General features: G+C 34.8%; 1 protein-coding gene across 1 annotated transcript in view; it reads right to left on the reverse strand.

Annotated features, from left to right (window-relative positions):
• Positions 1-14,099, reverse strand: part of NOL10 (nucleolar protein 10) — a 112,032-nt gene that overhangs the window by 74,638 nt on the left and 23,295 nt on the right. Inside the window, exons 6-11 of the mRNA XM_027850587.1 lie at positions 13,447-13,583; positions 12,576-12,641; positions 11,508-11,568; positions 9,830-9,915; positions 1,740-1,818; positions 300-449 (exon numbers count right to left, since the gene is read on the reverse strand). Coding sequence (XP_027706388.1) covers positions 300-449; positions 1,740-1,818; positions 9,830-9,915; positions 11,508-11,568; positions 12,576-12,641; positions 13,447-13,583 — 579 coding nt within the window. The remainder of the gene's footprint in view (positions 1-299; positions 450-1,739; positions 1,819-9,829; positions 9,916-11,507; positions 11,569-12,575; positions 12,642-13,446; positions 13,584-14,099) is intronic.

A 14,099-nucleotide genomic window follows, 5' to 3' on the forward strand; every position in this document is an offset into this window, starting at 1 on the left:
AAAAGCTACTTTATGGGATTCAAGAAATAGTTTCTTTAATGGCTATCCCTCGGGCTCTTCACTGACCTAAATACTGTTAAACTTTATGTTCACTTTTCAAAATGAAAAACGACATAGCAAGTAAAAAGCAAAGAGTAATGACTCTACTATCTAAACAGACCTTATCTATAGTATAGTAGTTGACTTCCTACTAGAGCTTTCTAAACTGTCTCTTAACAATTTCTAAGAATCAATACCTTCTCAAAATGGTATCAAAAGAGGCAAATGAAGGAATGAAAATTCAACACTGTAACACTTACTGTGTCTTTGTTCCACATTTTGATGATTCGAGAGTCTGCAGATAAAATTAAATCTAACGAATTCTGGAACTGGATTGATTTAATAGCTAGACCATACTGGTGATCCTTAACCAGTAATGGGTTACTGGAGCGAAGATCATACAACAAAACCTTTGAGAAAAAAGAAAAAAAAGTTAAAGTTATCTGTGCTATGAAAAACTAGAATAACCAAAACAAGAAAAAAGGAAACTAAAAGAAAATATTTTAGATTTTGAACAGTTTGGTACTTGCCTAATTATTTTATTATTAATATTCTATTCAGCAAAACGTTCAACAAATAAATTAAGCCAAAAAGAGAATCTTTCCAGAGTGATTAAGAATAGGTCTTTTGTGCTTTGTCCACCAATGACTGGTATTCCCTAATAAATGCTGGACTTGACCTTACCATTAAAAAGTTTCTTATATTTGGGAAGTACCTGAATGTTGAAAGGAAAACCCTGGCATAAGGAAGGAACTAATTTGCTTCAACCAAATAAGCATATGTGCTAAGAAAAAAAAAAATCAATAAACTATATGACATCTGTGTCTTAAATGAATGAAAAGATTCCTACAAAATTAAACAACCTAAAATAGAAAAATGAAAAACATAAGAAAAAGGAGTAAAGAGTCAAGTAATTATTAGCCAGGCCCTAGAATAAGTCAAGCTACTTCAGTTGAGCCCTGAATTTAGTTTCCCGGCTGCAAAGGTACAAAGGAAAATATACTGTGTTTTACAGATTTCACAATATTCATTGCATAATTTTTTTCAAAATCCAAATTTACCAGTACAAACTTTTTCCTAATACTGAGATGGAGGAGGAATTTATCATAACAGTAAATGGACCTTAAGTAGAATCATTAAGATTATCTTTAAAGTGATTTTGTAAACACAAATAACGAATGGATGTTTCTTATATTGACTCCCCTATGAAAGCAGCTTTGGAGAAGTGGACAGACATTAGATTTACAGTCTGAGGACCTTGGTTCAAATTCTGCTCTTCTATTTACAACTTATGTGACCAAATACAAATCGCTAAACTTCTCTCTGCATCTTCATCTATAAAATTGAAGAAGGTAGATAAGATAATTTGAAGGATCCTATCATTGCTAAATATGTAAGCCTATGGAAAACTGAAACTATAGCATCAAATATTAACTCAGTGGAGTAATTCCTATAAAGCTGAGATAATGACTATAGTTTTTTAATGACTAAGTTAATACAGAAAAGGTTTTGAAAGAATAGTGAATATATCCATTAAGTTGGATCTCTCAACTACGAGATCTCAAGTAATTTTTAGCAATACTACTCATGAACCCTGAAACCTAAATCATCATATTTGTGAGCAACCTAACAGATGGCATCCTCCACATCACGTGCACAAAGACTGGATAAACTGCAGTTTCAATTCACGACATATTTACCTGCCCTGTAGATGTTCCAACTGCCATGTTTAAGGCACCATTAAATTTTAGGGCTGAGATTGTAGGCAAACTGTCTATCCTGAAAGACATAATGTATGTTCCATTTACACAATGGCCAAGAATCCTTCAAAATAACTGGTATATTCAGACATGCACTTTAGCAAAATCAGTTCAACATTTTAATATTTTACCACCAACTCCAGCCAAATCCAGCTTCTCTTTATGGTTGTTTAATTCAAAGGCTACAAAAGAAATTGCCCAAATTATTAAGAAGAAATATTTTTAGGCTCCAACACGTAAAACAATAAATAAGTAAGTTCTCTCTCTGTAAAAGGAGGATATTATAGGATCTAGAGCTGGAAAGGACCTCAGACATCATCTAGTGTAACCACATCATTTTGCTGATGAAACTAAGACCTAGAGAGGAAAAGTGATTTGACTCAACGTTACACACAGGCATGACAGAGCACAGTAAAGATCTCAATCCAGGTCCTATTACCTCAACTTGGGTGCTTTTTCCCTATACCTCACAAATTGAACCAGATAATCTCTCAAATCTCTTCTAGCATCATAATTCTAAGATTCAAAGTGAGAAAGAAATAACTTGTAATTTTTTTAAAACAATAACAAAAAAGGAAATCAAAATTAAATTAATTGAGCTTTATTAAGATATAAGTCCAAAGGTAATTGGCAAAAAAAACTAAGAGCTACAGTATCATAGCATGAATGAAAAAAATCTTAAACTATACAATATATTATATATATTGTATATATGTGTGTGTGTATAAAAACTATACAATATTTATAAGTTAACTAAATATGCAATCATCCATGTAGGCATGCACATACTTTTTATAAACATGAACTACTGAAAACTGATTTTTAAAAAATTCTCAGTAGTGGCATAAATGGCATACTAGGAGAAAGTAATTTAGTTAATTTAAATTTTTTTTCTTTCTGGACCTCTCAAAATTACCTTGTAAATGAGGTTGTCCTGAATTCAATCAATAAACATTTATTAAGTACCGACTATATACCAGGCACTGTGCTAAGCACTTGGGATACCAAAAGAGGGAAAAGACAGTTCCTGCCCTCAAAGAGTTTCCAATCTATTGGAGAAGACAACATGCAAATATATAAAAATATGCTATATCATATATGCATAAGCTATTTATCCTATATAGCTTATGTAAACAAGCTATTTATCCTACGTATTACAGGGTAAATAGGAAATAAATTAATAGAGGGAAGGCACTAGAATTAAAAGGAGTTGGGAATGGCTTTTAGTAGAAGATGGTATTTTAGTTGGGACTTATAGGAAGCCAGGGAATCAGTAGACAAAAGTGAACAGGGAGAGTGCTCCAGGCATGGAGGACAGCTACAGAAAATCAAAAGATGGAGGGTTCTTGTGCATCAAATAGCCAGAATGCCAGCATCACTGGATCAAATAGTTATGTGGCAGGGAGTAAGGTGTGAGAAGACTGGAGAGACAGGAGGAGGCTAAGGTTATGATGTGTTTTGAATGCCAAACATAGTATTTTGTATTTGATACTGATAGCAACAGGAAGCCACTGGAGTTTATTGAGTAGGAGGGTGACATGATTGGACCTGGCCTTTAAGAAAATCACTTGGTGAAGGAAGAACTATGGAGTTTGAAAGCCGATCGAAGCATACCATGTGCTATTTTTTTTTCTTCTGCTTTGTTTTGTTTCCTCTTTCTGGTTGTTCCTCCTATTGGTTCTGATTCTTCCTTATAATATCACTAATGTGAAAATATGTTTAATAGGAATGTATATATATATATATATATATATGTAGCCTATATCAAATTGTGAACTGTCTTGGGGAGGAAGGGGGGAGGGAGGGAGAGAAAAATTTTAAACTCAAAAGCTTATGGAAGTGTTTGTTGATAAATCAAAATAAATTTTTAAAAAAATCATTTTGGTGGCTGAACAGATGATGGAATGAGTGTGGAGAGACTTGAGGTAAGTAGGCCCACCAGCAGGCTATTGCAATAGCCCAGGCATGAGGTAATGGAGGTCTGAATCAGAGTGGTGGCAGTATCAGAGGAAAGAAGGGAAAGTATTAGGGCGATATCGCAAAGGTGAAAAATTGACAAGCCTTGAAAACAGCTTGGATATGGGGGATGAGAGTAAAGAGTTCATGATGACTCCTAGGTTGGGAGCCTGAGGGCCCGGGAGGACGGTGTTGCCCTCGACAGTAATAGAGAAGGGGGAAGCCCGGGGCGGGGGAGGGGGGCCGCAGGAGGTGAGGGTGTTAGGGGAAAAGATGATGAGTTCTGTTTCTGGCATATTGACGTTAAGCTGTTCGCTGGACATCTAGTTCAAAATGTCTGAAAGGCAGTTTGAGATGCAAGATTAGAAGTCAGCAGAGAGTTTGGAGTAGAATAAATAGATCTGAAAATCATTAGCATAGAGCTGGTAATTAAGTGCATGGGAGCTGACGAAATCACCAAGTGACGTTATATAGAGAGAGACGGTAGGAGGGTCCAGGACAGAACCCTGAGGGACATCTATGGTTATGAGACATGCTCTAGATGAGGATCCAGCAAAGGAAAATGAGCAGTGGTCAGCCAGGTAGGAGGAAAAAAAGGAGAGTGTTTTATCTCAGAAGCCTGGAGGGAAGATATTATAAAGGAGAGGATGATAGCAGTGTCAAAGGCTGCAGAAAGGTCAAGGAGAATGAGGATTGAGAAAAGGGCATTGAATTTCCTAACTGAGAGATTACTAGTAACTTTGGAGAGAGAAGTTATAGGGGAATGACAAGGTTGGATGCTAGTTTATAAGGGGTTAAGAAGAGAGTGAGAGGAAAGAAAGTGGTGGCATCTATTATAAACAGTCTTTGATTTAAGATGATAGTTAGTGGGGATAGAAGGATCAAGTAAGGATTTTTTCAGGATGGTAGAGACATGGGCAAATTTGTAGGCAGTTGGGAACAAGCTAGTAGAGATGGAGAGACTGAAAAAAACTAGGGATGACAGAGGACAATCTGTTAGAGGAGATAGGATGGAATAAGACTGCTTGAACAGGTAAAGCGGTTAGTTTTGCCAAGGAGTAAGGCCACTTCATCATGTGAGATGGGTGACAGACGAGGTAACAGCAGAAGGCTCCTGAATGACAGGAGATAAAAAAGAGGAGAACAGGGACTCAATTTCTTCTTTAAAATGTGAGGTAAGGTTCTAAGCTGAGAAGGTAGGGGAAAGAGGAGCCATGGGAGGTTTGAGGGATGAAAAGGTCTGGAAGAGCCCAACTGGAAAATGGGATAGTGAGTTGATAAGGGAGATACAGCAGGAATGTCTACCAGAAGTAAGGGCTCCCTTGAGATTATGTAACATAAATGTGTACTGAACCTAGTGAGAACAGTTGCATGATTTTCTTTTACCTTCCTTCACAACACATGTGTAGGACAGAAGGTGACAAATGGCAGGAGTGATCCAAGGCTGAGGCTTGCCAGGGTATAATCAGTAATTAGGGTCTGGCATGGATCTGCTAACTGCTAATCAACTGCTGCTAGTAAAGGAAGAAGAAAAAATTTTTTTCTAGATTATAAAATCTGGGGGCTCCTGAGTGCTAAAGATTACTGCTAAATGCAGTTAGGATTAAAGGTAGCTTAAACAAATGTTTATAGAAATACAGACCTAAATAACTGCAAATATATTAATTGCTCCTGGGTAGCATGAACCAAAATAATAAAAAAGGCAATAAATATTAAAAAATTTACTTATTCAATGCTAAACTAAATAAACTATCAAAGGATTACTTTATAGAACTAGAAAAAAAAATGAAATTCACAGAAAAGAAAAAGAAAGTCAAAAATCTCAAAAGAAATGATGAAAAGAAATGAGAATGAAGGGGATCTAACAGTATCAGATCTCAAAATATACTAAAAAGTATTTAGAAATTTCCAGTGCTATGATGGCAGAGTGAGGAAGAAACTTCCTAGGGCCCTCTCAAATTCCCCTCCTAACAACCTTGAAAAATATCTCAGAACCAATTTAGGAGTGGGGAAGCAGAACAATGGGAAAGGTCTGTCTCTCTGGAGTGGAAAGCGGTAAACAAACAGCAGCAGGTCACACCCCAGGCAACTGATGCAAGAGAATCATAAAAAAAAAGAGTCAACAGCTTTGTAAAAAAATACAAAAAAATGGAAAAAGATACAAAAATTCACTGAAGAAAATAACTCCTTAAAAAACAGAACTGGCAAAATGGAAAAGGAGGTACAAAAGCTCACTGAAGAAAATTCCTTAAAAATTAGAGTTGGACAAATGGAAGCTAATGATTCCATGAAACAACAAGAAACAATAAAACAAAATCAAAAGAAGAAAAAAAATGTGAAATTTCTCATTGGAAAAAAACTTACCTGGAAAATAAATCTAGGAGAGATAATTTAAGAATTATTGGACTACCTGAAAGCCATGATCTTTAAAAAAAAAAAAAAAAAGGAGCTTGGACATCACAGTTCAAGAAATTATTAAGGAAAACTGCCCTGATATCTTAGAACCAGAGGACAAAACAGAAATTGAAAGAAGCCACCAATCACCACCTGAAAGATCCCAAAATAAAAACTCACAGCAATATCATGGCCAAATTCCAGAACTCCCAGGTCAAGAACATAATGCAGGAAGCCAGAAAGAAACAATTCAAATATTGTGGAGCCACATTCAGGATTACATATGATTTAGCAGTTTCTACATTAAAGAACCAGAGGGCTTGGATTTGATATTCCAGAAAGCAAAGAAGTTAGGATTACAACCAAGAATCACCTATCCAGCAAATACAGCATAGTCCTTCAGAGGAAAAAGAAAATGGATATTTAATGAAACAGAGGACTTTCAAGTGTTCTTAATTAAAAGACCAGAGCTGAATAAAAAATCTGATATTCAAATACAAGATTCAAGAGAAACATAAAAGGTAAAAAAAGAAACAAAAAAGAGAAAACATAAGAGATTCAATAAGGTTAACCTGTTTATATTTCTACATGGTAAGATGATTTTTCTAATTCTTAAGAACTTTATCATCATAAGGGCAATCAGAGTATACATGGACAGAGGGTGTGGGTATGAGATGACTATGATGGGATGATATTCAAAAATACAAAACTAAGGATGGAGAAAGAAGACTGCACTGGGAGTAAAGGGAAAAGGGAGATAGAATGGGGCAAATTATCTCACATTAAGAGGTATAAAAGAGCTATTACAATGAAAGGCAGACTATAGGGGTGGGGTGGCGGGTAACATTTGAACCTTACTCTCTGAACTGGCTCAGAGGGAATAACATACATACACAGTTGGATAAAGAAACCTATCTTATCCTATACAGAAATAAAAATGGATAGTGATAAGAGAAGGGGTAGAGGGGGGACTGATAGAAGGCAGGGCACATTGTGGAAGTATGTGATCAAAAGTAAAATACTTGTGAGGAGAGACTGGCTAAAAGGTAAGACAGAGAAAAGGATAAACAAGGGAAAAATAGGAAGGAGGTAAATATACAGCTAGTTATCATAACTGTAAAAGTGAAAGGGATGAACTCATCTATAAAATGAAAATGGATAGCAGAATAGATTAAAAACCAGAATCTTACAATGTGGTGTTTACAAGAAACACATCTGAAGCACAGAGATACACACAGAATAAAGGTTAAGGGGATGGGATAGAATCTATTACACTTCAGCCGAAGTTAAAAAAAAAAAAAGCAGGGTTGGAAATTACGATCTCGGACCAAAAGCAAAAATGGATCTAATTAAGAAAGATAAAGAAACTATACCTCACTAAAAGGTACCACAGACAATGATTCTGTTTGTTTCATTCTTTACCAGTTTATAAAAGGTTTCAAAATTGTTAATCTTTGTAATACTGATGTTATGGTATACATTATTCTGGTTCTGCTCACTTCACTCCACATCAGTTCATACAAGGATTTCTCTATTTCTTCACAGCTTCAGCACAATAATATTACATCACATTTATATACTACAGCTTATTCTACCATTCCTCAATTGTTGGAAATCCTCTTAGTTTCCAGTTTTTTGCTACCACAAAAAGAAATGGCTACAAATATTTTTGTACATATAGGACCTTTTTCTTTTATCCCTTTTGAGTATGGTCATAGCTTTAATATAGCTAAAATCAAAGGGAATTCATGGTTTATCAACAGAAATATATTTAGAAACATATATTTTTGGGTATAATTCCAAATAGTTTTCCAGAATGGTTATACCTATTGACAGATACACAAATGTTGAAGGGGCAGCGGGAAAACAAGCACAATGATGTGAACTGGTCTGAAAACCTAGATAACAATTTGGAATTATGCAAGAAAAGTTACTAAATTGTCCACAGCCATTGACACAGAAATTCATCCACTGGGCATATACCAAAAGAAGCAAAAGTCAGAGACAGAGTGAAAGAGAGAAAGAGAAAAAGAGAGAGAGAGTTTATGTATATGTGTACATATATTCATATGACTAATATATATCATATATGATATACACACACATACAGTAAAGGTAAAGACTAATAAAGAGAGAAATTTAAACTTGCACAGTAAATCATATAAGGGAACAAGGAAAACTTCTCATCCTAGAAGCAGTGATAACAATTCACATTTCTATAACATTTTCAAGTTTTTAAAGTGCTTTTTCTCACAACCCTGGGGAATAGGTATGTGAATATTTCTACACCCATTTTGAAAAAGGGGAAACTGAGATTCAGAAAGATTAAATCACTTGCCCATGGTTACATAGCGAATAATTGAATTAGATCCTTTGACCATAAGAAAAATATATTCAAAATTATGAAAAATGTGTGTGTAAGGGGGAGGGAAGTTGAGAGGGTGTGTGTGTGTGCGCACGCACGTGTGTGCAGAATGTGACCAGACAAAAGTTTCCAAAAAATAGGAGAAAAAAGATTCAAAGTTTGTTAACAGTCTAAGGTAACTTATCGCAGTTATGTACTTTACAATTTGTTTTTTTAATGGCTGAAACTAAAAAGATAAGTCCTGCTTTCCAGCTTCCCCTAAACTAGCTTCAGCCTGACACCTCCCTGATAAAGGACTACCCTTAAAGAAAATGACCTTAATGAATAGCCTACAAAACTTCTGGAGACAAAATTAATGATTTGGCCATGATTTAGACTAAATGATCAGGCAGGTCCCTTCTAACCTTGCAATTCTACGGTTCAAGTCACATGGGAAATTAAATATACACTAAACACCATTCATTCTGCCAAGTAATTTTAGTTCCAAAAGGAAACACCTTTATACAAACAAAATGTGATATGTAAATGAGCCTCCATCCTTGCCTCCTCATTACACCAAGTCTCCTAAAGTTTAATAAGAAAAGCTCTTAGACTAATTCCAAGTAGGAGATAGCATTTCTTTTTCTTTTTAGAGGCAACTGGGGTTAATTTACTTGCTCAGGGTCACACAGGTAGTACGTATCTGAGGCCAGATTTGAACCCAGGTACTCCTGACTCCAAGGCCAGTGCTCTATCCATTGTACCACCTAGCTGCCCAAGATGGCATTTCTTTAAAAAAAAAAAAAAAGCAATGCTTGCAGGTAAAATTCCATTATAATAAATGTTATTACAGAGGACATTCTATTCCAATTGATACCTTAACAGGAATCCCCATAACATTACTCATGACAAGTGGTCATCCAGATTCCACTGAAGACCCCCAGTAATAGGGAACCCACTAATTCCTGAAGCAAGACCATTCCACTGCAACTCAGTTTTAATTTCAGATGCTGCAAACTAGGAATGTTATTTCTTAAACTGTTAACAAATTCCTTTGCAACTAATTAGGATGGCCTGCAAAGTTCTTTATAAAGAGAGTTTCTACTTTAGACTTTTTGTTAACCTTTATTCAATTCAGCAGAATTCTATTATAGAAGTTCTTTTTAAAAAGAAAAAAATAAAAAAGATATGAAGCTATAACATTTGACATCTTTATACGTGGAAATCTTCTAAGGATTTCACTATGTACTATTTTGCTTTCTCTTGAAATATGCATAGGGGAAGCCATAGACTATACTTTGTCTCAAAAATTCAAGTCAATTTTTTTTTTACTTACTCCGTATCAGCTGTGACACTGCTTAAAGCACAGTCTAAGAGTCCAACCCGATTTCGGGTTCTAGGGTCCCAGCATTCAACTCTACCCTAAACAAAAGAAATAATCATCTATTAGAAAACGAGTCTTGCCTTAGAAGTTAAAGCAATATCAAATATACGTCAGAAACTGTCATTAACACCACACCTCCTAAACACAAAAATATCCTTATGATATATAGTAAGCAAGGTAAAGACTAATTAATAAGAAGAGAGAAGTTATAACTTACCCAGAAAGTCATATAAGGGAACAAGGAAAGAAGTTTCTCATTCCAGAAGTACTGACAACTAACATTTCTGTAACATTTTAAAGTTTTTTAAGTTTTGTTTTTTCCTCACAATCTTGTGAGGTAGGTAATAAAATTATTATACCTATCTTGCAGATAAGAAAACAGAGGTTCAGAAAGGTTAAATTGCTTGCTCATGATCACAAAAGATTCCATAATTATAAGGAAAAAAAGATTCAAAATTATATATATTTCTTTTTTTTTCTTTTTTGTTTTTTTTCCTGGGTTTTTTTTTGTTTGTTTTAGGCAAGGTCACACAGCTAATAAGTGTCAAGTGTTTGGTCTGAGGACGGATTTGAACTCAGGTCCTCCTGACTTCAGAGCCAAAGCTCTTTCCTTGCACCACCTAGCTGCCCCTAGATTCAAAATTCTGAAGAAAGCATACATATTGGTGAAAGTAAACTAAAAAACAGCTTTTCTTTTTACTGATTACTGATGATCTAAATTCAAGTATTTAACTAATAAAAGCTAGTCTTCTGAATATTTACAAAAATGAAAATTACATTATTTGGTGTACTATATTTGATAAAGCAGTATCATCTAGAAACAGTAAGGTGGACATAACAAGTTGCTATCTCCAGATCAAGAGACCTGGATTGGAGGCTCTGGTTTCAAATCTTTGCTCTTCTATTTACTACCTGTGAGACCCAGGGCAAGTCATGCATTCTTTCTGAGGATAAGTGATGAACTCCTCTAGCTTTAAAGCTACGATTCTAAGACACTTCACTTCTCTAAATACCAGTTTCCTCATCTGTAAAATGGGAATAATACAGCAGTTACCTCATGAGGTGATTGTGACAAGAGCATTTTTTTAAAAATCAAATAGTAAAATGCAGGCAGCAAATTTTTTTTACAATATATATTATTTTGGGAAAGGATTTTAAAAGCCCACTTTAATTTTGTCTGGAATAATATACTTGCTGTCACAGAATTAAAGAATCTCTACAATACCAAGTATCCAACATTATACTTTCCTATAACAAAAAAGCTTCCATGCTCTCAGTGCTGTTCTTAAAATTTCTAACGAAACAAAAACACATTACCAGCATGTAACTGATGTCTTCTCTAGCCTATTTCATTTACTTTTATATCTAAAACATATGTATGTATGCATGCATGTGTATACATACACACACACACATGAGCACACGCATATACGCATGCACGCACACTCTTACCCTCTAAGCAAATGTACGTGTGGGTATGTATATAATAAATATATCACTAAGAAAATTTTATTTATTCCTTGACACTGAACAAGGGTACGTATCAATAATACTAAGCAAACCTTCTGCAGAGGTTTCCTACAAAGTCATACTGTATATTACTTTTAAAACATAATACCGAAATGCTTACCTCTATTGTGCCTGTGGCAAACAAGCCATGCATGGAATTTATGTCACAAACATTGTTTTCTCTACAATAGTAAAGGGAAAAAAATGATTGTTAATACTCATTTTTTTTTTGGGCATACAAAGTCCTTAAAAGATCAAGCCTTTACAAAAATTCTATGGAATGAAGTCAGTTTGACGTACTATGCTTATCTACAAATGAGAACGTGGAGTCACAAGAAAGCTCATTGATGTGCTGGTGGTCCTTCTTTTTTGAACAAAAAAGGCTAAGAACCACAGTCTTCTCATTCCTAGAAAAGAATTTTGTCTTCTACTCGATATTATCTTTAAGTAAATGAAGACATAAAATATGAAGCTGTCAATGGCATGAATGCAGAGCTTCCAAAATGCTTGTCTCCTAATAAAGAATGCTGGATCTGGAATTTCAGGCTCTGTATTCAAATCCTGACTCTCTTATATTCTATCTGTGGGACCTTAATTAAATCACCACACATCTTTAAGTCTCAGTTTGCTCATGTATAATGTGAACAGGCTGAACTAGCTAACCTCTAAAGTTTCTTCTAGCTCTGTTATCTATGGGTGACTCTATTAACCAAATTTGGTTACAAAATCAACAAAATAATCAGGGCCATCCAAAGTACTGCGGATAATGCAAAAAGAAAAAAAATCTTTTCTGATTTTGACTACATTAAACTCCTTTTAAAATTAGATCTGCTCAGAAATAAAGTACTTTTAGAAAATATTAATGGATTTTTTTAAGTAGAAAGTCATTTTTTTAAACTTCCAATGATAATATATTCCTTTGAATAAGCATAGCACAGAGTCCATAAAACATGGGATAAAGTTCCACGTTTAACTCTTGTATCAGTAGAGACTCTTGCTTTATGAATATGTGCAAGTCATTTAACCTCTCTAAGCATCAAGTAATTCTCTAAGACTAAATTATAGATGGGTTGAAATCTGTACTGATATAAAAAGTTCCCACGATGGACACTAGTAACCTAAGAAGTTTAACTTTTGGCTCCCCCTATGGGTAGAAATCAAGTATTACTTAAACTGGAGAAATACTCACGCAGAACCTGTTTGGAGAGGATTTAGGTACCGTCCTTGTTCTAAATTTAACCTGTATACTTCAGAGCTAAGGAAGAAAAGCTACAGTTACTCATTTGATAAATTAAATCTACATAATTTTAAAGCTAATTGTAAAATGGTAGGCCCTTTAACCATCATAATGCCTTCATGACGTCCCTTTCATTAAAAAATAACCCTAAATTCTAAAGCGGTTAATTGCTACTTCCTGTGAATCTGCTTACACAAAAAGGATTTTCAAAAATACATGCAGTGCTTTAATATACTAAGTTCAAAATCAGTTAACAAAGAGATTTAAGAAGTGCTATTACCTTATCACACTGTGGATCTAACTGGTTCAAATGGTTAGAACATCATGCCAATTAAAGTCACAGGTTCAATCCCCACTAGGAACCAGTAATTTCATTCTGTATAGATCTATGACCACAGACTGAAATCCTAATTCCAATCAGTAATCCTGAAAATATATCACCTCAGTCACAAAGGAAACCAGCAAAAAGCACGAAGGCAGTGGGGGGTAGCAGGACAGCAAATATATAAGCACACTTGAAAGTAAGGTTCAAAGAACACAATTAAGTGTACACTGTTAGGTGCTTCTCAAAAGCAAAATAGCACCATCTCTGAAAACTGCTTCTACTGAGCTAAGTTTTTCTCCTAAAGACCCATTTCTCTACTTCTCAAGAACATAGCTTATCCTGCACAATACTCATCTTCAGTATGACTTGGTTTTACCATGATATATGTAATTAGTCTCCAGTTTTAACATTAAGAAAAATTACCAATTAACTAGTAGATATTTTAATAAATGCTAATTGGGGATGGAGTAGAGGAAGCCCATATAGCAGGTTCAATACCTTGCACCAACGAAGTACAAATCACAAGATGGATAGTGATAAGAAAAATCCCTGCCAAACTTGGGTATTCTGGTTTTGTAATAAAAACCTTGTTGTGAATGAAATTCAATATATCTGTCATTGTGTAGGAAGACAATCTGAAAAATACAACCAAAAAATTCATTTTGTTGGGCCTCTAGGCAAAATTTTAACCGTCAAGCACCTAGCATCATGCCTTGCACACAGTAATCACTTAGTAATACTAGTACTGAGTTAAATGTTATCACCAATGAGAACAGATTCTAGAATCGATATGTTATATACCAGAAGTTTCTATGCTCTTTCCATCAATAAATCAATAAGTATTTATTCAATGCCTACTCCATGCCTGGCAATGTGCTAGATGTGAATAAAAATATAAAAAATAAAATAATCTCTTTTCTCAAAGAGCTCACATTCTACCAGAAGAGAGATGTGTACATGTACACACACACACACACACACACACACACACACAATTCATTTATATATATCATATATATACATACATACACACATAGAATGAATACACATTATCATACAAAGCAATTAAAAAATGAGAGATAGCCAGGGAGAAATGGCCCTAGCCATTGAGGGTATCAGGAAAGGTTATCCTTGAGCTATATATTGAAGAA

The sequence above is a fragment of the Vombatus ursinus genome, unplaced genomic scaffold (assembly GCF_900497805.2).
Source record: "Vombatus ursinus unplaced genomic scaffold, bare-nosed wombat genome assembly UNPS02009062.1, whole genome shotgun sequence".
NCBI lineage: Eukaryota > Metazoa > Chordata > Mammalia > Diprotodontia > Vombatidae > Vombatus > Vombatus ursinus.